The 27,422-nt window shown below is 46.3% G+C and overlaps 1 protein-coding gene across 1 annotated transcript in view; it reads left to right on the top strand.

Moving 5' to 3' along the window:
• Positions 1 to 361: 361 nt before the first annotated feature.
• NT5E (5'-nucleotidase, ecto (CD73)) overlaps positions 362 to 27,422 on the top strand; it is a 29,559-nt gene continuing 2,498 nt past the window's right edge. Inside the window, exons 1-8 of the mRNA XM_014535865.1 lie at positions 362 to 416; positions 2,305 to 2,493; positions 2,721 to 2,909; positions 19,040 to 19,237; positions 20,244 to 20,398; positions 22,215 to 22,320; positions 23,155 to 23,304; positions 24,684 to 24,884. Of these exons, the coding sequence (XP_014391351.1) occupies positions 362 to 416; positions 2,305 to 2,493; positions 2,721 to 2,909; positions 19,040 to 19,237; positions 20,244 to 20,398; positions 22,215 to 22,320; positions 23,155 to 23,304; positions 24,684 to 24,884 (1,243 nt within the window). The remainder of the gene's footprint in view (positions 417 to 2,304; positions 2,494 to 2,720; positions 2,910 to 19,039; positions 19,238 to 20,243; positions 20,399 to 22,214; positions 22,321 to 23,154; positions 23,305 to 24,683; positions 24,885 to 27,422) is intronic.

Raw genomic sequence — 27,422 nt, 5'->3', positions numbered from 1 at the left:
ACAAAATTGACTGACACGGACAACAGTGTGGTGATTACCAGAGGGAAAGGGGGTTGGGGGGAGGTAGAAGAGGGTAAAAGGGGGATAAATGGTGACGGAAGGAGACTTGACTTGGGGTGGTGAATACACAGTACAATATGCAGATGATGGATTATAGGATTGTACACCTGAAACCTATATAATTTCATTAACCAATGTCACCCCAATAAATCAGTAAACATAAGATTTTTAAAAGAATTAACTGCTAAAGGACGTATAATTATTTAACAATTAGGAAAGCAATATATTTATTGTTGCTGTTAAGATAGGTCCAGGCCATTGGAAACAACAAAAAGGTCAGCTGAACTTTACCCTGAGCAGCATGGGTCAAGATCCACTGAGGGGAGGTGGGGACGGTCATGGACTCCAGGCGGCAGGTAGACAGCTAGTCCACGGGTGACCACCCCTTTGCACACTGCATGACACACAGTGTATAGATGCTGCTGAGGTCGTGTGGAGCCACAGGGTGGAGTACCAGTGAGTACCAATCACGGGCTTTTGAAATGTTTTAGAAGTGTTCCTCCAACTCAGAAGGATGCGGCCCCAGCAGCAGGCCTGACGGACTGTCTCAGCTGCTCCCGTCACAGGGATGGGTTTCATTTCAGTCTTGCTGGTCTTTGAAGAGATGAACACTTTTTTTATATATATAATTTGTTAAAATATTTTATTGATTTTTTTACAGAGAGGAAGGGAGAGGGATAGTCAGAAACATCAATGAGAGAGAAACATCGATCAGCTGCCTCCTGCACACCCCCCACTGGGGCTGTGCCCGCAACCAAGGCACATGCCCCTGACCGGAATCGAACCTGGGACCCTTCAGTCCGCAGGCCGACACTCTATCCACTGAGCCAAACCGGTCAGGGCAAGAGATGAACACTTTTACCCACTAGAGCTGTCAGGCTCCTGGGTTTTGAAAGTTCTTTACAAGATATTATTCATGTTTCGGCAATTTCATTTTAGTGATGATTATTAGAAATTTTGCTTACAGGAGTCTCAGTGATGGTGAACCTTTTGAGCTCGGCGTGTCAGCATTTTGAAAAGCCCTAACTTAACTCTGGTGCCGTGTCACATATAGAAATTTTTTTATATTTGCAACCATAGTAAAACAAAGATTTATATTTTTGATATTTATTTTATATATTTAAATGCCATTTAACAAAGAAAAATCAACCAAAAAAATGAGTTCGCGTGTCACCTCTGACGCGTGTCATAGGTTCGCCATCACTGGTCTAGATGATCTGGAGGACTCCTTTGTGACTGAGTGCTGGATGTGACTCCAGGGCAGTGTGTCTGTCTGTGTTTGCAATCACTCTGTGCCAATAAAGGCCATAAGACCCCAAGGCTTGCTGAGGCCTGGCTGCCGAGACAGAGACGGGTGGTCTTGCCACACTTAGTAGCACATGCTGGCAGCCCACAGAGGGCAAAGCTGTGCAGTCACACCCACACTTGCCAACGGGCAGTGGTCTGTCCCCACTGTGGGGGGAGTAGGCAGCCAGTGAAGATGAGCACTCTCAATACCCAGATGGGACCCCTGTCTATGCAGAGCTCAGTGATACTCTCATGCTGACCTTAGCCAGTGAGCAGAACAGAGTTGTCAGCCCGCGTGTTAAGGTTGGCATACAAGAACTAGTTGCTGACAGAGTTGTAAGTTTAAGACTGATTATCCTAAACTTGCAAACAAAGCCTTAGCATTTTCTGCATTGGTGTAAAGGAAGTCTACATATAAAAATAGAATAGAAAACAAAAATAGGCTTGCAGGTCTGAAGCCTCCTCATAATTTGAGCTTGAATTTTGAGCAGCATATCATCCGCAACCTTAAACGAATGCAACATTAAGTGAATGTAACTGAGAATCAATAACCTGGATGGGCAGAAAGGGGCTTTGTAGCGATTTTATATTTAATTTAAAAACTATGTGTTGGCACCCTCGCTAGTTTGGCTCAGTGGGTAAAGCAGCAACCTGTGGACCGAAGAGTCCCAGATTCAATTCCAGTCAAGGGCACATGTCCAGGTTGCGGGCTTGATCCCCAGTAGGAGGCGTCAGGAGGCAGCTGGTTGATGTTTCTGTCTATCTCTCCCTCTCCCTTCCTTTCTGAAAACAATAAAAATATTTTTTAAGAAAGTAAATAAATAAAATGTGTTGGCCTTAGTCATTTAAGAGCTTTAGCAGATTAAGATGTTTTTACTTAGCATGTTAGTGTGTACAATAAGTAGTATAATAAAAAGTATTAATACATATCCATTGTATTTGTTTTGTTCCTTTTAGGGCCAAATTTAGTATTTGAAGATGAAATCCCTGCATTGCAACTGCAAGTAGATAAGCTCACGACCCTCAATGTGAACAAAATTATTGCACTGGGACACTCTGGTTTTGAAATGGATAAACTCATCGCTCAGAAAGTGAGGGGCGTGGACGTCGTGGTGGGAGGACACACCAACACGTTCCTTTACACAGGTAATTGCTTCAGAAGGGTTATACCAGCCAGGGGTCTACATAGCTTAGTCTCTTTTGCTTTGCAACTGCTATTATTATTTTTACTACTGTTTAGCATATTACAGAAATTACATATGTAATCTACACTAATAAAAGAGAAACATGGTAATTAGTGTACGACCGCTACCCTTTTCATTGGCTAATCAGTGAGTATATGCAATCCATTGTATTTGTTTTGTTCCTTTTAGGGCCAAATTTAGTATTTGAAGATGAAATCCCTGCATTGCAACTGCAAGTAGATAAGCTCACGACCCTCAATGTGAACAAAATTATTGCACTGGGACACTCTGGTTTTGAAATGGATAAACTCATCGCTCAGAAAGTGAGGGGCGTGGACGTCGTGGTGGGAGGACACACCAACACGTTCCTTTACACAGGTAATTGCTTCAGAAGGGTTATACCAGCCAGGGGTCTACATAGCTTAGTCTCTTTTGCCTTTGCAACTGCTATTATTATTTTTACTACTGTTTAGCATATTACAGAAATTACATATGTAATATATTATACATATGTAATACACATTGAAAGGTAATAGGTGTAAATCTTACTCAGAGACATTACTAAAAACAGTTTATTGCTTTCATGATTGTCAGTTTCATGTATGTATATTGTAAATATATATATATATAGCAAAAAGATTACTGAACCCCAACCAAAAGTCAGTTTATATAAAAAAGCAACAAGTCATATGAAAATGTTTAAGCATAAACAAGCTACTATAAATAAGGCCTTCCCCGCTCAAAGGGGCAGGGCTTGCTTTGTAGGTTCACAGGTGCAGGAGCTGGAACCCTGGGTTCAAGTCCTGACTCAACTGCATCCAGGCCTCTGAGAGTCCTGGAGCCACGCTGCCCCTGCCCCTCTGGAGACTGTGAGCTCTCCCCTGCCTCCCTTCTTTCCCTCCCCGGCTCCCTCTCCCTTCTCCTACCTCTTCTTCCCCTATCTCTTGCTCCTGCCCCCTCTACCTCAGTCCTCTCTCTCCCTCCCTTTGTCTATGTGAGAAGCATCCAAAGCTGTGGAGAATTTGTGTGAGCATTTATTGGAGCAAAACAGGATATATGCCGGGGGCAAGATTTCAGATGCTCCTAAAAATAGGAGTTTTGCAGTTTATTTTATGCACTTCAAATTAAGAAGAGGAAATAAGGAAGATTGGAGAAAACAAGGTGGCAACTGGATTACAGGATAGTTAACAGGATTGTGTGCTCTCTTGAGGGTGAATACTCCACTCAAGGGGTCTTACTGCTGGCATTTCAGGGGTGTATTAACCTGGATGCACAGGAGCAATGGGAAGAGCTGGCTTAAAACCTTCCAGTAAAGAAGCTATAGGCCTGGGCTGTGACTACCCACCATGACCTGCCCAGTTAGGAATTTATGATCAGATCACCTGTGAGCTTACTTTCCAGAGAAAAGTTGCTCTTTCATCCTCACCTTTCTTGCTCCTCTCCTTTTTCCTCCTCCCTCCCTTTCCCCTTCCTCTTTCTCCCCTCCTTCCCCTTCTCTCCTTGATGTTAAAACGCCCCAAAATGTTTGAGCCTGGCTCGGTGCTCCACCACTGCATGGAGCTTTAAAGTGTTTTCAAGAAAAGGAAGAAGAAGAGGGCCTGGCTGGTTAGGGATTTTCTCAGCAGCAAGAAGGAAGGCTTTGGTGGGGAACAACCCACTCCTTGAAGAGGTGGCTCCTTCGCACATCTGTGTAGCCTCTCTAACGTGATAAAAGCAAAGATAGACTACACCCCAAACAGCAGAAAATGTTTTAAAGGGTTATCACCAAGAAGAGTGTAGACAAGGAGGAAATGTCTCCTCAAGGTTCTGTAATCAAATAGACATGAGACAAATTAGAAATAGACAATAACCAAAATTAATACATGCATAACTATGGGAGCCGCCCACATGGGAGTCAGAGACTGAGGGTTGAAAGGTGGTATCTGTGACATTCTGAGCTAAGGATAAGGGAAGGTGCCTGAGGCTCCAGAGGGGAGGAGGCCATTGAAGACCAGGTGTTCAGCACTTGGAAGTCTCCGCTGCCCTGTAGAGAGGTGAGACAGACATTATTTCTGGTGATAACTCTCACTATGGGCAAGGCTTCCATTTACATTCTTTAAGGGAGAAGTAAACGTTCCTCTGGGCCTTAGGGTCTCGATCGCCTTCAGCTGAAAGTGACCCACAGGCCCGGGTGGCACATCTCGGGGAGGCTGTCTGACCCCCTCGGGTGAGCAGTGGGTGGAGGCTGCCCTCGGGTGAAATAGGCCAGTCAGAACGGTGACACTGGTGAACTGTTGCACATGGTGGGGCTGGCTTTCCTGTGAGAAAATAATGCCAGAATTAACAGGGGCGCACCCAAGGCCTTCTCAAGTCGTCTCCCTGTTGGTAGACACAGGCTAAAGAATTTCAAAGTGGGTTACACCCATCAGTGAGTGTGAAGGCAATGTGGTGGGTTAGAAAACAGTGGGTGGTGTCTTTTTTTCCAACAGATTAGACAATCAAACGTCACCCCTGTGTTTAATTTTCTGCTGTTTAATGGAAAAAGATGTCTATATAAAGTGGTGAGAACAGCCCCAGGCACGTAGCAGGCAGTAAGTACATCCGTGTGGCGAGGAAGGGGATGGACAGACAGTGATGTGAGCTTTCTCGGTGCGGGGAATGGTGCGATCAAACATCAGAGAGCCACGAAGCACCTTGGGAGAGTTACGGGGACGGCTGTGGCAAGACGGGCAAGTCCAGAGCGGCACTGCGTCAAGTGCTCTGTTTGTGCCGCTAACTGGGGGTTCGGCCCTGACTCGGCCTGATTTCCCTCGCTGTAGAGTGAGGGTGGGAATCACAGAACCTATCATAAGGGTCACTGGGACGCCGGTGTGTAAGGGTGGGTGAGGGCAAGAGCCTCAGAACAGGGCCCGGCGCCCGGCGTCCATGTCTCAGTCCTGTCCCTGCTCTGTAGACAAGGCGCACGAAAGCCTTCCCTGAAGCCTCTTCTGAGCTTTTCTCTGAGGCAGTGTCAGAGCCCCAGGACACATCGCGGGATCTGGAGATGTGCTTCCCACACTTCCTGCTTAGAGCAGTGATTTCAAACTTTTTTGCTATAATCCATAGTAAGAACGGCATTGTGTGTGTGTGTGTGTGCGCGCGCGCGCGCGTATGCATTCTCACACCTAAACACACAAACGCAAAGAAACTTTTATGGAGCACCCAGAATGCACTCTGACCTCTTCCGTTCTTCTGTTCCATTTTTCTAAGTGCCGGTTACAACCCTTAATCTTCATACTGTAGCCAGCCCATATTTTGGAAAACTCAGCTTTAAATGAGTTGTGACCAAGACAGAGCATGAACAATCGCAGGCTCGAACCTCTCCATTCGGATGCTGAAGTCACTCCCGGGTTCCTCGGGACTTACCTTAACTGATGCCCTCCTACAGCACCACTTCCATCCACAGCCTTGGGGAGGCCATCAGTTAGCGTGCGCTGCTGGGTCTGAAAAGGGTTGCTGGCTCCGCCTGGCTTCCCACGGATTCTGCAGCTGTCCTTTTGTTCTTGCCACTTTGTTCCAGCCCATGAAGTCCTGCAAAACACTGTGTGCCTTTTGCTAAGTAGCCGACTTTAGTTAATGATGAATGACTGGATGAAAGAAAGATGTATGGGTAAAAGGTATAAGCTGCTTATCCATAAATCTCAAGGGGGATAGTTACAGTCTCTGAAGAACACTGCCTCTAGAATCTTAGTCATCCATTTCACGTTTTCTGATTGCGTGGCAAGATTAAACTTGCTCTTGCGAAAATTTTCAGTTTTGATACCCATCATTTTGAGGAATGAGCTGACAAAGGTAATAAGGGGATTCCAGGACACAGGAAGGGATGAGGCATATTTCCTTGTTTAAGTACATTTTTTCAGCTTTAAAAAAAAACAAACACGAACCTCCACTGAATTGTTTGAATTGCATTAGCATAAAGTTAAGTTAAATATTATTAGTTAAAAAAATATAGTTAAAAATAATGCATCCCTTGCTATTGTAAATCTTGCTGAGAATCATTTCAACACACATACACCTGCTGCCACACACACACACACACACACACACACACACACCATCACACACACACCATCACACATCACACGCGCGCGCACACACACACACACACACACCTGAAAGAGAATTTCACAAAGATCTGGATTGCACCCAGTATTTTTTCTGTTTTGTTACTTAATTTGTTTACTTAATTTGAAAACTCAGCTGCAGGATAGGGGGAGATTGAAGCCTGGAAGTCTCCGTTTGACCCCTTAAAGGATCAAATATATGGTGATGGAAGGAGATTTGACTTTGGTTGGTGAATACACAATGCAATGTACTACTACATACGATGTGTTGTAGAATTATACACTTGAAACTTAGATACTGTTATTAGCCAATGTCACCCCAATAAATGTAGTTGAAAAAATAAAATAATAAATTTTTTAAAACTCAGCTTTAAATGAGATATGACAAAAACAGTACATAAACAGCCCTTCTGCAAATGTTGAGCATCAGTCTAGGTTCTATTGATTACAACCCCTGTGCATGTGTCAGAATGAAGAGGAGAAAGCTCCCCCCCCCGCCCCTGCCCCAACCAGGCTTACAAACTGTTACAGCTGCAGGGACAAGGGCTGGGACGCACATATCTTCTCTGAAGAAATTAAGTCCAGGTTGTTGCCTTTGGAGAAAAAGGTAGTAAGGTGAGTGCAGGTTGAAAGCAGCAGCAGGTCATCCCGGGGACTCTGTTCTGTGTCAGCCCTTGAAGGCGGACAACTCCTAAGGTGCTGTCTCTCGGCCTCCCACGACTCTAAGTTATTCTTGGGTTATACCAGCCAGCCTGGCTGGCTGTGGCCGTGGGTGAAAGTAGACATCAGTTTCTCTATCTGCAGAATAACAGGATTGATCCCTTCCATTCGAACACCCTGTTCCCCAGAAAGTCATCTGTGCAAAGAGGCTGATTGCTTACTTTCCAAAATCAGGGGAGATAAAACATTTTCTGGCAGAACACTATAGTTTCTCAAGGGTAGTGCAGTGAACGTACTTTTACCTCTAATTTCTTCGAGGCTTATCTACAGGGGAATTTGTAAAGACCTTGTCAGGCTTTGGAAGCAGAGCTTGGGTCTTCCATGCCAGACGATCTCCAGGTTCTCTTTATTTAAAGTGTGTCCTGCACACTCCCTTGCTCACCAACCCAACTGAAAGGAATGGTTGGTGGGAATCAGCTGTTAAGACCCCCTCACTGAGCACAAACACAGCACTTCCCACTGGACCCCTGGATGTGACCACTACCTTGGGAATGCCTTCTCCAGCTAAATACTGATTTTCCCTAAAAAAAATATCAGGTTTACATGAATTTGTGGTTGTGTGTACCTCCTAATTAATCTCCAGAAATTAGGTGTTACTTCTGGAAAGAACACTGTTAGTGAGTGGAGGATAGTTCTGAGGTGTTTTCTGGGTCCCTCCATCTGGTCTCATGGGAAAGTAGCCAGGGGGCCATTCCACCTAAGGGCTCAGGAGCTGAAGCATAACTTAGGTTAAGATGTTATCTTTAGCCTGCCAAAGGTCCAGGTCTTGTGACCATTACTCAGCGTCAGGCTACTGTCCCCTGCTGCCTCGGGGGTTGCTGATTATCCAGAAGAAAAGGTTAGGTCTCCGCCGGGTAAGGGTGTGGGGGAGGGGAATATGATTTCTAGAGCTAGGATTTGAAACTAAATGGAAGTCATAAGGAGCCTTGGTTTCAGAATGACTGTGTTTTTATGACTCTTGTTTTTATTTTTCATTTGTTTCATAAAGCCCTGTTCTGTAGTGTAAAAAGTGAATGGGAAGTCTGGTATCTGGAAGGGTACTGAGCCATGGGAAGGCTAGATCCTACAGAAGAGAAGGAGGTATCACTCCTTGCCTGCTCTGTTTTCGTTGAGCAGCCTCTCCCAGCCCCATATAGACGAAGCAAAGACCTTAGGCCTGGCCCGTGGACAGTGGACATCCACAACACTGGGCAGGTGTTGGAGCTCTGCACAGGTTTGCTGAGTGAGTGAATGATATGGTAGCCCATTCCATGTAGAGCTCCCTGATTTGATGCTCCTATAACCTGTCAGGGTTGAGTACAGCCTGGATTGGATTTCAGGCCAGCTTCACCTAGACCAGTGATTTTCAACCAGTGTGCCACAAGAATTTAAAAAACATGCAATACCTGACTATTTAGTCAGAGGCACTGAGCTCTTTTCCCTTAGGTTGTCAAGAAATGACAACAGCCAATACAACAATAGCTGTCCAGTGTGAATAAATCAAAGTTATACCTATTTTTTGTCAGATTGGCAAAAACTATAATATATTTTTTGGTGTAGTGCAGAATTCTAGTAATTACTTTATGTGTACCATTAAATGAAAAAGGTTGAAATTGCTGTTCTACTTCCCAGACAAAAAAAGTTAAAGTCCATTACCACCAAACCAGCATTTCAAGGAATGTTAAAGGGCCTACTTTAAGAAGAAATCATATATAATAAAGGACTAATATGCAAATTGTCCCCTCGACCAGGAGTTCTACCAGAAGTTAGACCAGGGGGCGAGGTCGGCCTACTTTAAGAAGAAATCATATATAATAAAGGGCTAATATGCAAATTGTCCCTTTGGGAGTTCAACTGACTGGGAGTTAGACTGACCGGGAGTTGGACTGCTCGCTATGACGTGCGCTGACCACCAGGGGGCGATGCAGAATGAAAAAAAGCCCCAGCCAGCACCCAGGAAAAGGAAGGTCCCAATCAGCCCTGATCACTGGCCAGGCCAAGGGACCCTTCCCATGCACAAATTTCATGCACCGGGCCCCTCGTCAATAATAACCTTAAATGTAAATGGACTAAATGCTCCAATCAAAATGTATAAGAAAACATGACCTATATAAATGCTGTCTACAAGAAACCCATATCAGAACTAAAGATGTACACAGATGAAAGTGAAGTGATGGGGGAAAAATTCCATGCACATGGAAATGGGAAAAAATGGTAAGGTAAGGTAGCAATACTTATATCAGGCAAAATAGACTTAAACACAAAAGCAGTAAAAGAGACAAAGAAGGTCACTACATAATACTAAAGGCATTGATCCAACAAAAGGTTATAACCCTTGTAAACATATATGTACCCAACATAGGAGCACCTAAATATGTAAAGCAAATCTTGATGGACATTAAGAGAAAGATCAACAGCAATACAGACATAGTAGGGAACTTTAACACTCAGCTGACATCAATAGATAGATCTTCCAGACCAAAAAAAATAAAGAAACAGCAACCTTAAACAACACACTAGATTGGATGGATTTAATTGATATTTACAGAACATTTCATCCCAAAGCAGCAAAATATGCATTCTTCTCAAGTGCACCTGGAACATTCTCAAAGATAAACCACATGTTAGACCACAAAATAAGTTTTAAGAAATTCAAGAAGATTGAAATCATATAAGCATCTTCTCTGACCACGATGGTTTGAAACTAGAAATCAACAATTAAAAAAACAAAGTGAAAAACTTTCAAATACATGGAGACGAAATAACATGTTATTAAACACTGACTGGGTTAACAATGAGATCAAGAAAGAAGTCAAAAGTTACTGAAGACATATGAAAATGAACATACAACCCAAAATCTATGGAATACAGAGAGAGCAGTCCTGAGAGGGAAGTTCATAGCATTACAGGCCTACCTCAAGAAGAAAGAGAAATTTCAAATAAACAATCTACACCTAAAAGAAATAGAAACGGAGCAACAAACAAAGCCCAGAGAAAGTAGAAGAAAGAATAAAGATCATGGCAGAAATAAATGACATAGCATCAGACTAAAGAAAAACAATACAAAGGATCAATGAAACCAAGAGCTGGTTCTTTGAAAAGATAAACAAGATTGATGCAGACTCATCAAGAAAAGAGAGAGCAAAGAGAGAGGACCCATATAAATAAAATCAGAAATGAAAGAGATGTAACAACTGACACCACAGAATTACAAAGGATTGTAAGAAAATACTATAAACAACAATATGACAAGAAATTGGACAACCTGCGTGAAATGGATAAATTCCTAGCAACATACCATCTTTCAAAGCTGAATCAGGAGGAATCAGAAAACCTAAATAGACCGACTACAACAAATGAAATTGAAGCAGTTATTTAAAAACTCCCAGCAAACAAAAGTCTTGGACTGGATGGACTTACAGGTGAGTCTTACCAAACGTTCCAAGAAGAACTAACACCTATTCTCTTCAAACTATTCCAAAAAATTCAAGAAGAGGGGTGATTTCCAAGCTCTTTTTATGAGGTCAACATTATCCTAATTCCAAAACCAGATAAAGACCCTGGAAATAAAGAAAATTATAGACAAAGTTCCCTGATGAACATAGATGCTAAAATCCTCAACAAAATACAGTGGGGCCTTGACTTATGAGTTTAATTCGTTCCGAGACCGAGCTCGTTAACTCAAATTACTCTATCAACTCAATGCAAAAAATCGGCCGAGAGACAGCTGGTATCTCAAAAAACTCGTTAGTCGGGACACTCGTAAGTCAAGGCCTCACTGTATTAGCAAACTATATCTAGCAATACATTAAAAGATCATACACCATGAACAAATGAGATTTATTCCAAGGATGCAGGATTGGTACAATATTCACAAATCAATAAATGTGATACATCACATAAACAAAATGAAGGCTAAAAATCACATAATCATATCAATAGATGCAGAAAAGGCATTGGATAAAGTCCAACACCCATTTATGATTTTTAAAAAAACTCTCAACAAAGTGGGAATAGAGGGATCATACCTCAACATAATAAAGGCTATATATAACAAACCTACAGCCAACATCATACTCAATGGGCAAAAACTAAAAGATTTGCCCTAATATCAGGAACAAGACAGAGACGTCTGCTTTTACCCCTCTTATTCAACACAATACTAGAAGTCCTAGCCACAGCACTTAGACAAGAAGAAATAAAAGGCATCCAAATTGGGAAGGAGGAAATAAAACTGTCATTATTCACAGATGACATGATATTGTACATAGAAAACCCTGAAGACTCCACCAAAAAAATAACAACTAGATCTAATAAATAAATTTGGCAAAGTAGCAAATACAAAATTTAATATTCAGAAACAGGTGGCATTTTTATACACCAGCTAGAGACCTGGTCCATGAAATTCATGCACTTGGGGCGGAGGGGGGTGTGGGGAGGGTCCCACAGCCAGGCCTGTGCCCTCTCACAGTCTGGGAGCCCTTGGAGAGCAGGCCTAAGCCGGTAGTTGGACATCCTTAGCACTGCCACGGAGACAGGAGAGGCTCCCACCACCACCGCTGTGCTCTCCAGCCATGAGCCTGGTTTCTGACTGAGCGACACTTTCATTTCTGATTTTATTTATTTGCTCCTGTGTTAAGTGTCTGCCCCCTGATGGTCAGTGCATGTCATAGTGAGCGGTTGAGCAGCCTTAGCATATCATTAGCATGTTACACTCTGATTGGTTGAACAGACAACAGGATGACTGGACACTTAGCATATTAGGCTTTTATTATATAAGATAATGAACTATGAGAAAGAAAAATTAAGAAAACAATCCCATTTACTATTGCAACAACAACAAAAAAAAATAAGGTACTTACGAATAAATTTAACTAAGGAGGTAAAAAGATCTGTACATAGAAAATTATAGGACACTGAAGAAAGAAATTGAGAAAGATACAAAAAGTGGAAACATATACCATGTTCATGGATTGGAAGAATTGACATTAAAATTCCCATACTACCCAAAGTAATCTGTAGATTCAATGCAATTCCTATTAAAATACCAATGGCATGTTTCACAGATTTAGAACAAATATTCCAAAAATTTATATAGAACCAAAAAAGACCTCAAACCCAGCTGGTGGTGTTCAGTGGTTGAACATCGACCCATGGTTCAATTCCCCATCAGGGAACATGCCTGGGTTGCAGGCTCAATCCCCAGTAAGGTGTGTGCAATAGGCAGCTGATCGATGATCTCTCTCATCATTGATGTTTCTATCTCTCCCTCTCTCTTCCTCTCTAAAATCAATAAAAGTATATTTAAAATTTTTAAAAATTAAAAATGGGACTGCCTTTTGACCCAGTGAAACCACTTCTGGGTATATATCCGAAGGAACCTGAAATACCAATTCAGAAGAGTATATGCACCCCTATATTCATTGCAACCTTATTTACAATAGCCAAGATTTGGAAGCAGCCCAAATGCTCATCAGTAGATAAGTGGGTAAAAAAAAGCTGTGTTACATTTACACAATGGAAAACTATGCAGCTGTAAAAACGAAAAGAAAGCTTATCTTTTGTGACAGCATGTATGGATCTGGAGATTATTATGCTAAATGAAATAAGCCAGTCATAGAAAGACAAGCGCCATATATGGTCCAACTTATATGTGGAATATAATGAATAAAATAAACTGATGAACAAAATAGAAACGGAGGCATGGATGCATGGAACAGACTGACAGCTGTCAGAGGGGAGGGAGTTTAGGGGACTAGATGAAAGAAGGTGAAGGGATTAAGCAAAAAGCCATGTATACGTAACACATAGACACAGACAACAAACAGTGTGGTGATAGCCAGAGGGAGCTGGGTGGAGGTGGGCAAAGGGGGGGTGGGGGGATGGGAACGGAAAGAGACTTTGCTTGGGGCGATGGGTGCACGATGCCGTGTGTGCAGATGATGTTTTTGAAACCTGCACCCCAATAAGTTCAATTTTTAAAAAAAGAAAAGAAAATTGCTGCTGTAGACCATCCTCCTTCGGTGCCATGCTGAGTACTACCTGAAGACGCATAATTAATCTCTTTTAGACCTCCCAGTTGTCTTTGAAAGCCCAAGAGCAAGAATCTGAGCAGTAAACTGAACCATGTGCAAAAAAGAGGAACACAGTCTGGATATGGACAATATCACGTGGACCCTAGGGTTCCCTGAGGGACCATGGCAGTGGGCACATCACGGTTGGGTACAGAGATGGCCAGGGAGACCATGACTCAGCACTCTAGTTGCCAACCACCTCTTACCTCTGCTGTGAAGATGGGAGGGAGCCCTGGGCACCTGGAGCTGCTCCTGTACAAGAGGCAGGGCACACGGCAGCTGGCCTCACTGCTGGGCATGGAGGGCACCTGGGCCAGCAGTCTCCACACGGTGCCCTGAGGAGTGCCGGGGCAGACCCTGAAGCCAGACTTCACCTCACGCTTCACGACCTGAGCAGCCTGCTTTACGGCTCTCAGGCCGAAATTGCCACACAATTTCCTGTGTGCAAAACATGCTCAGAGCTTTAAACAACAACAACAAAGAAACCTGAAACCACTTTTGGCTAAATCAAACCACCAATCAAATCTCTCTTCATAGAGTTAGGAAATACATGTGGACCCCAGGAACTCCACGTCTCTCCCAAGATCATGAAACCAGATTGAAACTGAGCTTGGACCAAAACCCGTTCTCTTGACTCCCAGCTCCTGATTCGCTTTGGGAGCCCAAACGAGCTTTCGTTGAGGATGTTTAATGGTGGAGAGTTGGGGTGGGCGCACAGGCATTGCCCCTCTCTACAAATGGGTTTCACCACAGAAAAGGCATCAAAATCTTGTCTGATCTATGGAAAAGTGTTGGCTAAATTACTTCAGCTTAGTCATTCAACAAACATTTATCCACCACCTAACCTGCTATGTGCTAGGCAAATTCCAGAGATACCACAGCCCTTAATAAACTTGTGGAGCTTATTCAGGGACTTTACACATGAGAGAGACACGTCCTGGGCAGTGGCGAGATGATGTGGATGTCAGGGCAACGTGGCAGGTGCTAAGGGATCATAGAGACAGGGCAGGGTGGATAAGGACACAGGGCCGTGTCCTGCCCCAGATAAGGAGAAGGTGACTTGCAGACTTTCCTGGGGAGGGGTGACAGCCTGTGCCAGGAACCAGCATGCCTGGGGAGCAGGAGAGGGGCAACCCGACAGCCTGGGATTCAGGAAGCAACCTCTTTTGGCCTAGGTCTCAGGCAGTGGTCACATCGTGGAATAGTCTCTTCTGCACACTGACCTTGATCCGATGCTTCTTACCAGTGTGCAAATCAGTCAATCATGTCACATTTTAGGGGAGGAAGAGACTTTTCTCTTACCTTCAAGGTTATTTCAACTGGTCTAATAGTTAAATTATGGGACAATTAACAAGAGAAAATAACCAAATTTAACTAACATACATACACATGGGAACCCCACATACATGAGAGAGTCAGCAACCCACATACATGAAAATTAACAAGAGAAAATAACCAAATTTAACTAACATACATGAGAGAGTCAGCGACCCACATACATGAAAGGTTCAGAGACAGCAAGGAAACACGGGGAGATAGGACATTCTGAATTAAGGATGACCTAAGGCGCCTGTGGGGGAGGAGGTTAGTCTCAGGATGATAGGAGTGTTCTAGGAAATGACATTTGGGCTAAGATCAGAAAGATGTCCAAGAGTTAGCTTGATACCTGATTATCTCTAATCTTATTGAGCAATTACCTAAGTCAGCTTCACTTGTTGCATTAACTTCTTTAATCCTCCCAACAACCCTGCAAGGCAGGTATTGTTATTTTCTCCATTTCACGGATGAATAAACGAAAGCACAATGATGTCATTCTCCTGGAGGTCTTAGTCCTAGCTCCAGGTCTTAGTCCTTAGTGGAAGGCTGTGGAGGTGGGTGTGGTCTAGGAATGAAAGGACCGACTGCTGATGTGCCGGGCTGTTGGTCTAGAATCTAGATGAAACTGGTAAAGAGAGAAAGAGCCACGTCATGAAGATACAATAGTTTATGATATTCATGCCAAAAATTGCATTGTTTTGCCTAGGGCCAGCAGGAAATATTTTAAAGCAGGGAGCACATGATCATACTGCATTTCAGAAAGGTCACTCAGGCTGCCATAGCCAGGCATCCGATAACGGTGACCTTGCCTGAGGAGGTGTAGAGAAGCAGACAGATAAGACAGTGTCTGCTGGAAGTGAGCACCTCCAGGTAATTTAAAAGAAAGACTGAAGTCCCTTAGAAGCAATGATGTGAAATATGCTAATTACCAATTATTTTTATCCAGTCCTTTATAGCAGTTTGGAAGTTCTTAAACCGACTCCCATATATATGAAAAACCATAGTATGCAGAGGATGTGTTGGCAAATGGTGCACCTGACATCTGTATAATTTTGTTAACCAGAGTCACCCCAACAAATTCAATAAAAAGAAAAAAAACATAATATGGATTGCATTAAAATATTCTATAATTTTCCCTGGCTGGTGTGACTCAGTTGGTTAGAGTGCTGTCCTGTCCACCAAAAGGTTGGGGGTTCGATTCCTGGTCAGGGCACATACCTAGGTTGCGAGTTCTGTTCCCAGTTGGGGCAAGTACTGGAAGACAACTGATCGATGTCTCTCTCTCTCTCTCTGTCTCTCTCTCTTTCTTCCTTTCCCTCTCTCCAAAATCAATAAGCATGTTCTTGGGTGAGGATTTTTAAAAAAAACACCTATAGCCCTATCAGGTTTGGCTCAATAGATGGAGCGCTGGGCTGCGGACTGAAGGGTCCCAGGTTCAATTCCAGTCAAGGGCACGTGCCCGGGTTGTGGGCTGGGCTCGATCCCCAGGAAGGGGCCTGCAGGGGGCAGCCAATCAATGATTCTCTCTCATCATTGATGTTTCTTTCTCTCTCTCTCTCTCCCTCTCCCTTCCTCTCTCTGAAATCAATAAAAATATATTTTTAAAAACCACCTGTAAAAAAAAATAAAATAAAAAAATAAAAAAATAAATAAAAACCACCTGTAATTCATTCAGCCAATTGGAAACCACGTGAACGACCTGCTTCCTGGCAGCCGGGTCACCATGACCCACCTTCTCAGCCCCTTCTGGCCTTGACACCATCAGGGTCCTGAGGGGCTGCTGTGGCCAGGGCTCCCAGGAGGGGAGCTCCCTGTTAGGGCCTCTCAGGCACCCACTCTGTGCTAGGAAATGCCCCCCTGACCAACTCTAAATGCCAGCCCACAACTTCCGCTTCTCCAAGTTTGACTCCCAGATTACTTCTTTGCCGCGTGGCTGGAATAGAGTTCTGGTGAATAACTTCTGCCAAGATGAGAGCTGGGTTTCTAAAGACAGATGTGTGGAGAGGATATTTTGGGTATGAACGTCTTTGGCAGAAAATGGAATGCTGTGGAAATGTGGAGTCCGGGGTTTTCTCTGCCTGTGGTTTTCAGGGGTCCCAAGTAGGGGGCGGGGGAGGGGGGCTGCAGAGAGGGCTCCACCGTGGAGGCAGGGATTCGCCACAGAGGAAGTGGCCTCCCAGTACCTGACTGAGTCCAAGTAAGACACCGAGGACACGTCTCTTCTTCTAAGAAAAGGAGCATCATGGGCTTTCAGGATTGGAGAACGTTCCCTGCCGGATGGGAGCTGGGATTTGTAGCTCCTGTGTGTGTAGAATACGTGCTGATCTGATGGGGCATCTGACCATCCTCGGATTTCTAACGCTTACATTCTGTTCAAGTTCAGATATGTCTATGGAAGGCAGAAAAATACAGGCTAACCCTTCTCTTGGGTTTCCAGGAAACTGCCAGTCCTTTCCGAAACGCATTTAGTGCTGTTTCCTCCTGGACGGGTGTTTTGCGCCACCTTGTGGGTATATTGGGAACTGCTTCTCAGGGCTCAGAGAACCACCTATTTGTAACCCTCCCCAGCTGAGAAGGTGGGAGGGGCCTGCCACACCCACTGACCCCCTAAAAGCAGGTTCCAGGCTTGCCCACCGAACAGAATGAGCATGATGAGAATGTTAATCTTCCCTGCTACTGTGCACTGCTCCAGATCATCCACAACTGCCATAGCCCATAAAACTGTACACTGCAGGTGGAGATGGGACAAGGCCTGCACGGCTCCTCAAGTCAGGTGCTTTCCTAAGAATAAAGTGCTAAGGCCTTCTTTTTCTTTTTTTTTTCTTTTTTCCCAGAAAATGGGGAATGAAGGTTGGCAGCAGCCCTTCCTGCTTGTGAAGTGCTGGCCTTTGCAGCACTTCTCTGTGGGTACTGAGCTGGAGGGGGTGCTCTTCGCACAGGAGCAGAGCAGGGGCGGGTTTCCATCACATGCACTGCAGCTCGTCTTAGGTGTAAAGACAAGCCCAGAAACAGCATAGGGCCGGAGGGGCCGCCCGGGCTTGCACCTGGCTGGGTGAGGGGCCTTTGGCAACCAGCTCTTGCCGGTCGTAGAACAGAACACTGTGGGCTGTGTTGGGTGAGGAGAGAACAGAGTTTCAGTGCCTCACAGCCTGCTTTTCAACGTGCCCTTCGCATACCAGCCTTGGGACCTTGGACATGAGCCTAAGACAATCAGTCTGCTAGTCTATAAATCAGGGATAATAGTAGGACCTGCCTCGTGAGATTCTTGGAGGATTAAATGAGATATAGCCCCAGCTTGGCTCTTGCCTGACTCCCATAACTTGTCCGTGTGAGCAAGAAATGCCTGCTGCAGTTCCCTGGACCCCTAACATCTGGTAGGAAGGAGGGAGGTGATAGGACCAATGGCAGGTCAAGGGTATCTGTTCTATCAGAACAACCCAAACTAGGTTATTGTCTCTGAGGAGGTAGATCTGAACTGCAGCGTGCCTGAAGGAGGGGTGCAGTCACAGAACTGAAACGTGCTGGTGATGCGAGGCTCCCTGTATCCTGTGGCCGGGCTCCCCACCCTCATGCAGACACGTGCCCAGGAGGCACAGTGGGGTGATGAGTAGCTCCCACGGCTCTCTCAGGGGTCCCCTTTGAGACGGAAATCAGCCGAACTGCCATGTGAGGTCTGGTGGACAGGTAGTGTGCGTGCTGGTCAGCCAGAGGGTGAACGTGGCTCTTCCGAAAGCCATCTGAGGGGACCCAGGATTTAGCAGCAAAACCTGAAGGCAGCCCTTTGTCATTTCTGTTCTCGTTCATTAACAATCCTAAGGTCTGGAGTGTGTGTCTAGTGTGTCTAGAGGTTGCCATCACCTCACAAGAAGGAAATATGCTTTTATTATCTACCATGTGCCAGGCACTGGGCCAGGGAGTTCAGACATTGAATCCGCGCAGCAGCCCTGTGAAGTAGGAGTTCTTTCACCCCTTTTACGGGTGTGGAAGCTACAGTGCAGTGCAGTGAAGTGGGTAGTGAGAATGGGGCTGGGTCAGGAGGGAGGGCGGATCATCTTAGCGGTATTGCATCTTTCTGTCCCCACAGCACCAGGCACAGTGCCTGGCCTCAGGAAGAGCTTAGCAAATGCCTGCTGAGGGGAGAATGGAAGGATCTGTGTGGCAAAGGGGCGTTCGGACACATGGCAGGTGCCCCACGGGCTCTGAAAGACCAGCTGTGTGGAGCAGCAGCTGGCAAGTCATCAATTCAGAATTCACTGTCCTCGGGCCAGTGGCCTGCTGGCTCACAGCCAGCCATGTACAAGGGCTGACTTGATCAGCTTTGGCCCTTTTATTTTAGGCACCCCACCTTCCAAAGAGGTGCCGGCTGGGAACTACCCATTCATCGTCACCTCCGACGACGGACGGAAGGTTCCTGTGGTCCAGGCCTATGCTTTTGGCAAATACTTAGGCTATTTGAAGGTTGAGTTTGATGCAAAAGGGAATGTCATCACGTCCCATGGAAATCCCATCCTTCTCAACAGCAGCATTCCTGAAGGTACGTGGAACTCGGGGCCATGTCCCATTAACCCCAGAATTAGGTGGCTGGATTTTTCCTCCCTTTTTTTGTTATTATTTCAGGATAAGACTATAATATTTTGTAGAATTGGGCTTCTCCTGAATTTATCATTTTCGTGGATAAAGAGATTTAAAACACCCAAATGCCACAAATCCCTGTTTGCTTTTTTGAGTCCTTTTAGCATCAGACACTGTCCTGCCTCTTGGGCCTTCTCAAGCTTGGCCCTGGCGTGGGAAAGCCACTCTCAGCTCACTTCCAGAGGACAGCTGACGACGGAAGCAAAGGGGTTCCGACCCGGCAGAGCAGGGCTCCAGCCCTGCCCCGCCCGGCAGCAGTGTGCCTGGGGCAAGTCGCCCCAGCTCAGGGGCTTCAGCTGCATTATTTATCAAATGAAGGAGTGTCTTTCTTCCTTTTTGGTCTGGGACTCAGAGTAAAAAATACATCTTATGTCATCCATTTTCATCCGGTATGCACAGACTCACTCCTACACCTCTCACCTGCCGCCTGCTGCTTAGCGTGATCAGGTCAGGGAAGGGGGGCCGTGAGGGGCCACAGTGCCCTGAAGGGCAGTGGTCCCCACACAGCCACACAGACCTCCCAACAGCCAGAGGGAGGGGCCGGCCACGCAGACGGCAGAACCTCAGCAGCCTGTGTACTTGCCCCTGGGCCTTCATCACCCACCAGCACCGCCAGCGCCATCGCAGGCGGGCCAGCCGGGACTCAGAGGTGATGAACTGATGGTCGGAGACGCCGCACGTCTTCAAAGAAAGGTTCATTCCAGGTCTTAGTACCAGGAAACAGAATAGAGGCTCCTAAGGAAGTTGCATAGTCAAAACCACAATGTACACAAGCACGGTAAAGCAACGCGTACGCACACAGGTTGCGGAATGGCGTTTGATTCCTTCCTCAAAACGGAGGCCAATGTGGGATCGGCTTTTACTACAGACTGAGTTTTTTTGTTGTTATTTATTTATTTTTCTTCTAGATCCGACCATAAAAGCAGACATTAACAAATGGCGGGTCAAACTAGACAATTATTCCTCCCAGGAGCTGGGGAAAACCATCGTCTACCTGAACGGCTCCAGTCAGTCGTGCCGCTTTCAGGAGTGCAACATGGGCAACCTGATCTGTGATGCCATGGTGAGTGGTCCACGGGGTGCAGGGCCCAGGCCAACGGAGGGGAAGAGGGAGGAGGAACGGGGGAGGGAAGATGCAAGGGCGACAACCTGATGGTTATAGAACTGAGCATTTAAAACAAAGTCAGTGCCCAGACAAAAGCTGGGCAGGATTCACACTGAGCACCTTGGGAAGGAGTGTGAACGAGACCAGCTGACCATCGCTTGGATCTGCAAGGACTGAAGCCTTTATTGTAAGGTGTTCATTGTTGGATGTCTGCATTTGGGTGTTGCTTTTCCTGTAAGATGATCGGAATATGCAAACTCTGCTTCTCTGAGGATGTAGACACAGTAGGTAAAACACACCTGCTGGGGCCTAACGTGGAGACTGTATTTCACGGGTCTGTCCTCTTGGCTCCAGAGAACGAGGGCTGGTGGCACCAGAACCTCCTGCACAAGCAGAGGGTGACAATACACACTCACGAGGATGATAACCACTCCTGAGGCTGAGCAAGGTGACCCAGCAAAGCACCGCTCTGCCCACCCCTCTGGGGGCTTTGCTGGGCCAAGGTCTCCCCAGTCAGAGGCAAAGCCCACACCCACGGGGCCGCTTCTCAGCCTGTGCTCTGCACATGCCTGGGACACAGCCACGCCCAGTAAATGTCTGCCGTGTAAATGAGTGTTCACGCTCTCCACGGTAAAACCACGGCTGCGAGGGAAGTGGCTAGAGATTCGCCAGGATGTGTGATGTTTCGAGGAAGGTCCCGAAGGAAACACCCCAGGCCGTAAGCTGTGCCGCGCCAGCACGGCCACGGGTGGCCCTGAGAGGGGACGGTGAAGGATTGAGAAAAGACAGACAAGAGGAGAAAGCTGGGTCTCCGTGGGACGCTGCCCTCTCTGATGGAGAGGTAGGGACAGCGCCACGGACTACAAGCCGTGTCTTTATTTTATAGCCAGATTCCATGAGACAAAGTAAGGGCGTGGTCAAGATGTTTACAACATTCTCGTGGGTTTCGATCCTACTCAATTACATGCACCTGAACTCTATCAAGCTCACATCACTCAGACATGTGGGGCCACGTGTTCGGACCATAGGTTCAAGCTTACAACTATAGCCATTGGCTATAATTGTGCTGGGAGGCCTCTTGCCCTCCAAGCTGGGACTTGCACATGGCCATGAGAGGACTGTGCCCTCTCATTAATCCGAGGCTTGAACCTGTCCAAACACTGTAGCCGCTCTCCACAGTAAGCAGTGCTTACCTCTCCGCTAAGAGACTGGGGCCAGGGTAAGAAAACTCTCCGTTTTGCACTATTTTTTTTTTTCCAAACGAGAATATATTCATTTTATTTCTTGTAACTAAACATATATTTTGTAAAAGAAGAGTAAGAATGCAACTGATTCTCCCCAGTTTCAGGAGGCTGTCCTTGGGCCTTCAAAATAGCTGGTTGGGAATTGGCTGGGGACCTGGACGTGGGGGCCAGGGTCCTGTGGGCCTGAGGCCTGGAGTCAAAAGGCTTTCAGGTTCGGCCTTCAGGAGCCAGTGTGGGGCCGGCCCTGGAGGGACAGCCCCGCAGGCCAGTCCGCACGGAGGCCCGTCCTGACTCAGAGCCGGTTCGCTGAGGCCCATGGAGAGCACGGGGTCTTAGGAGAGGGGCTCGGAGCTTGAGATGGGTCACCGTGTCTTATTTTTCTTCTCATTCTGATGACTCTTGAGAGCTCTCTGGGAACACGGGAGCGGGGAGAAGCAGCTTCATGTCCTCAGGAGAGCCAACCACACTCCTGGACGGTTCCCAAGGAGGAAGACCCAGAATAACTCACGTAAACTCTGCTACCGTTGCAGATTAACAACAACCTCAGACACTTGGATGAAATGTCCTGGAACCACGTGTCCATGTGCATTTTAAACGGCGGTGGCATCCGGTCTCCCATTGACGAGCGGAACAATGGTATGCTCCCCAGGCTCGGGCCCTGGGCCCGGGGTGGCTGCGCCCACGGGCAGACTCAGCTCTGCAGCCTGCCACGCACCACAGTGTCAGTGCGAGCTCACTGCCACTCAGTCCTGCCTCGCCCAGAGAGCGCGCGCACACACACTCACACAGAGGTGTTTTCTCAGGTGGGCAGCAGACTGAGGTTTGTGGACCCCAAGCTTGATCTAAGCTTCTGACTCACGAAGTTAAATGGGAATTGTTGCTGATTCATGCAAGGTATTGGCAGCCTGCACGCTGATATCTGGAAAGAGAAAGGCAACACTGTTCTGTGCTGGGAAACATACCACTGGATTAAATCCTTTCCGTGCACTTACAGACATCCAGGGTCACATTACATGGTGAACCACACCAGCCAGACGGCTGCTCAGACACTCAGGCTGTCTTGCCTGATACACTCTCATAACCAGCCCGTTTTGGTGTAAGCCCCAAGCTGGTCGCGTTGTCTCAATCAGGGGCAGGCGGCAGGGAAATGCTGTCTGTCTGGAGGACCTAAGCAATGCTTAGCACTCACCACAGATCCAGCCTCACGCCAGGAGATCCAGGCTAGGCACAGGCGACTTGGGAGCCACAGCCGGTCACCAGCTCCTGCCATCTTGCTCAGGGGGGAGGGCACGGCCAAGGGCCTCTTGAATCCACTCCCACCTGCGCTGCGTCAGGAGCCACTTAGACTCCGGGTGCTGACCTCATCGCCTCCCATCCCCCTGGCCTCCCCCGCCAGCCCTAAAGGAACCTGGTCTGGGGAATGCCTGTTCTCAAGATACCTCCTTCTTCCTCCTCTGTGACCACCCGCAGGCACTATCACGTGGGAGAACCTGGCGGCCGTCTTACCCTTCGGAGGCACCTTTGACCTGGTCCAAGTAAAGGGCTCCACCCTGAAGAAGGCCTTCGAGCACAGCGTGCACCGCTACGGCCAGTCCACCGGCGAGTTCCTGCAGGTGGGCGGTAAGTCCCCCCGGGTGAGGTGGGATTCCCGGCTGGTGGGCTTTGCTCCTCTTCAGCAGGACCTCTGTGGCCAGGCCTCTTCAGGTTTTCCATAGGCCAACCCTGGTGCACAGTCTTTTAAAGGATGCGGCCTCGCAGACCACCGAGATGAGGTCAGCGCCAGAGCCCCGAGGCCCCGCACTGAGCAGTATTAACAGTCCGATTGGGACAGCAGGTGGGCCCTATGCAGGTGCAGGCCCTCCTAACTCCAACGGGCCAGCTGCCTTGAAGTCGTTTCTATTAAAATCTTAGTTGTTCAAACATTCAATACTCTTTATAAAATAAAATAAAATCCTTCCTGTGTTCTAGTCGTAACCATCTGGAACCCTGCAGAGGTTCAGAGGCGTGCAGCATCCAATCAGTTATTAACACGGACGATTTCCGGGAGGGGCAGCCTGCTGCGTAGACACACCTGATTATTGAAGCAAGGGGTTCGAATTGGGCGGAACATTTGTTCTGGTCGGGCTCCAGCCCTGGCCTCACCCTACGGTGGTCTGGTTCCACGGTGACCTGGGCAAGTCCTCAACATCTCCGAATGCAGAGGAAACCTGCCTGCCCTGCTCATCCCGCCAATTCCAGTGAACAGCGATGAAAATAAATTCTTCCGAAATTGCCAAGGACTTCTGAAACGCTTTTGTCAATAATCCCACAGCCCCGTGCATTAACCTTTACATTAACATTCTTACTTGGCCCTGAAGGATATCCTGGCCTCGTTTTGTTTTGTTTTTTACTGTAGATGGTGGCCCCACTCGATGGGTGTGACTGTGTCGCTCTCCCTCTGCAGAACGCTTGGGACTGAGGGGCTGCAGAAGGTGGGGGGCCTGGGCTCGGGCCTGCTGCCTGAGGGGTAACACACACATTCTGCGTTTTTCCAGGAGAGAGTGGGGCGAACAGCGGGTTTTGATGCTCCAGCCCGGTGCTGGGGAGTTTGTATGTCCTGTGGAAGTCACTCAGGTCCAAATTATCACCATTTTGTACTCTTCAGCATTGTAACAAATGGCCTGCCCCTCTCATCTATTTCTCATTTTCCAAAGCTGCTGAACCAATTCATTTGGGATTTTGGAAAGATGTAGTTTCTCCCACGGAGCCAGTCCTTGCCCATTCTCAGCCAGAGCCCGTTTTCCTCCCGTGATTCTCAGGCCTCCCAGAAGGACTCACCCTAACCAGGAAAGGGTAGCTGCACTGTCACCTCAACTCCTGCTGAAATTTCACTCACGCTCAAACTCAATGAAAACCAAGCCCAGGGCCCCAACTCCAGGTTTTGGCCAATATCTTTTTCTCAGAAAACAGAAATTTCCCTTTGGGTCCAGTGAAAACATACAGACTCATTTCTTTTCTAGGAATCCAGGTGGTGTATGATCTTTCCCGAAAACCTGGGGACAGAGTGGTCAAACTAGATGTTCTCTGCACCCGGTGCCGAGTGCCCCATTACGAGCCTCTCAGAACGGATGAGGTGTATAAGGTGGTCCTCCCGAGCTTCCTTGCTAACGGCGGAGATGGATTCCAGATGTTAAGAGAAGAGGTACTAGAACATAACTCAGGTAAGCACAGGTGCCTGTTCCTCTCCACGTCCCACAGATACTCAGGAACAACAGTGCTGGTCCAAAGCGGGGAGCTACTCACGATGTCAGAGCGGCGAAGGCAGAGGCCAGCTCCCTCCCGTGTGTGGGAACATGTGCCTGTCCCTTCCCAGCACCCATACCCAGCCATCCACACCAGGGAAAATGCATTTATAAATCAAAACTGTTTTTAAAACTCTTTTATGTACATATAAACAGCTATTTAAATGTTGAAAAATGAATTTTTTCATTTACAGAAAAAACATACCTCTAGAACTTTAGGTTGGCCATGGAAAATCATCATAGTACATCATCTCAGCTTTCTACAAGAAGCTTTTAGTGTGAATGGGTCCAGGGGTGCATGGGAGATGACCCCGCCCTTTCAGCACAGCGCGTTGGCGGAGCACGTTATGGGAACCACACTTGAGCCAGTCAGTATTTCTGTCAGCATTTAGGGCCATTAGACACCAGCCTTTTAAAAATCCTTTTGAGAACCACATCATGTGCATGAAGTCCACCGAGAGAATACACTGCCCCTTCCTCTTCTCCAGGGAGAAATCAGTGTGCTTGCAAGACACGGGCACAGCTCCCCTGAATCTTCGGGGTGCAGCTCAGCCAGCTTCCTCCGCAGCCCTGCCAGGGCAGCCCTGCCATTCCAGCTGCTGGTTCCAAGGAGGTAGAGAGCAGTCAGGGCAGAGGAGGCAGCCTTTCCCAGGCAAAGGCACTGGCTACTTCTGTGCACTCCATGCCAGAGATGGAAAGGCAAGCTTAACAAGGTGTTCTCTTTAGCACCATGAGGCAGAGGCTGGTGGCTGGGCAGCACCAAGCCCACCCTGGCCGATGGGTGTTAGAGAAGAGGAACTCAACCAGAAGGCTGAGGGAGCCTGGGCCCTAAGGGTTCTCAACCCTGGCTACACATCAGAACCACTAGGGAGCATTTTAACTACCAGTACCTTGGCCCCAACTTTTAAGAGATTCTAATTTAATTGGGTAGGGAGAAAAGTCTCTTCCAGTGATTCTAATGTATTCCCAGGGGTGAGAACCAGAGAGGAGGTCTTTTTTAAGTATTAGAGTGATTTTTTTTCATTGAGATTATATTGACATATAACATTAGTTTCAGGTGTACAACGTAATGACATGATCTTTGTATACATTGTGAAATCACCCAAGTCTAGTTAACATCCATCACCATACATAGTTACAAAAAATACATATTTTTCTTGTGATGAGGACTTTTAATGTCTACTCTCGTAGCAATGCGGTATTGATATAGTCACCATACTGAGCTTTACATTATCAACACTTTATAATTGGAAGTTTGTACTTTTTAATCCCCTTCACCCTTTTCTCCCACCCCTCATTACCCTGCCTCTGGTAACCACCAATCTGTTCTCAGTATCTGTTAGGTTGGTTTCGTTGTTGTTGAATTCCACATATAAGTAAAATCATATGATATTTGTCTTTTTTTGCTTATTTCATGTAGCATAATGCCCTCAAGATCCATCTGTGTTGTCCCAAATGGCAAGATTTCTTTTTTTTTTTCTTATGGCTGAATAGTGTGCATACACAGCATGGGGCAAAAGTAAGTTTACAGTTGTGATGCTTTGAAACACAGAATTTATTCTTGTATTCTTATTATTATATTGTTTTCCATATGAACAACTGTAGAGCTACTTTTGCCCCACCTATATATACGTATGTCACAATTTCTTTATCCATTCATCCACTGATGGATACTTAGGTTGCTTCTTTATCTTAGCTACTGAAAATAATACTGCAGTGTACATGGGGGTGCATATATTTTATGTAGTGTTTTCATATTCTTTGGATAAATACTCATGTGTGGAATTGCTGGATCATATGGTAGCTCCATTTTTAATTTTTTGAGGGACTTCCATAAGGTTTTCCATAGTGGCTGTGTGCATTTAAATTCCTACCAACAATGCACATGGTCACCAACAATCCTTGTTTTTTTTATGACAGCCATTTTAATAGGTGTGAGGGGATACCTCACTGTGGTTTTGATTTTCATTTCCATGATGATTAGTGATGTTGAGCATCTTTTCTTTCTTGTGTTTATTAAATCTTTATTGTTCAGATTATTACAGTTGTTCCTTTTTCCCCCCATAGCTCCCTTTCACCCAGTTCCCACCCTACCTTCTGTCCTTACACCCCCCACTGTCCTCATCCATAGGTGTATGATTTTTGTCCAGTCTCTTCCTGAACCCCCGACACCGCCTTCCCCTTGAGAATTGTCAGTCCACTCCCTTTCTATGCCCCTGATTCTATTCTATTCACTAGTTTATTCTGTTCGTCAGATTTTTTATTCACTTGATTTTTAGATTCACTTGTTGATAGATATGTATTTGTTGCCCCTTTGTTGTTCACAATTTTTATCTTTACCTTTTTCTTCTTCATCATCTTCTTAAAGAATACCCTTCAGCATTTCATATAATACTGGTTTGGTGGTGATGAACTCCTTTAGCTTTTTCTTATCTGTGAAGCTCTTTATCTGACCTT

This window comes from Myotis brandtii, unplaced genomic scaffold, assembly GCF_000412655.1.
Source record: "Myotis brandtii unplaced genomic scaffold, ASM41265v1 scaffold153, whole genome shotgun sequence".
NCBI lineage: Eukaryota > Metazoa > Chordata > Mammalia > Chiroptera > Vespertilionidae > Myotis > Myotis brandtii.
Note: the sequence above shows the minus strand (reverse complement) of the source record. Positions and strands in the feature narration are given on the sequence as shown.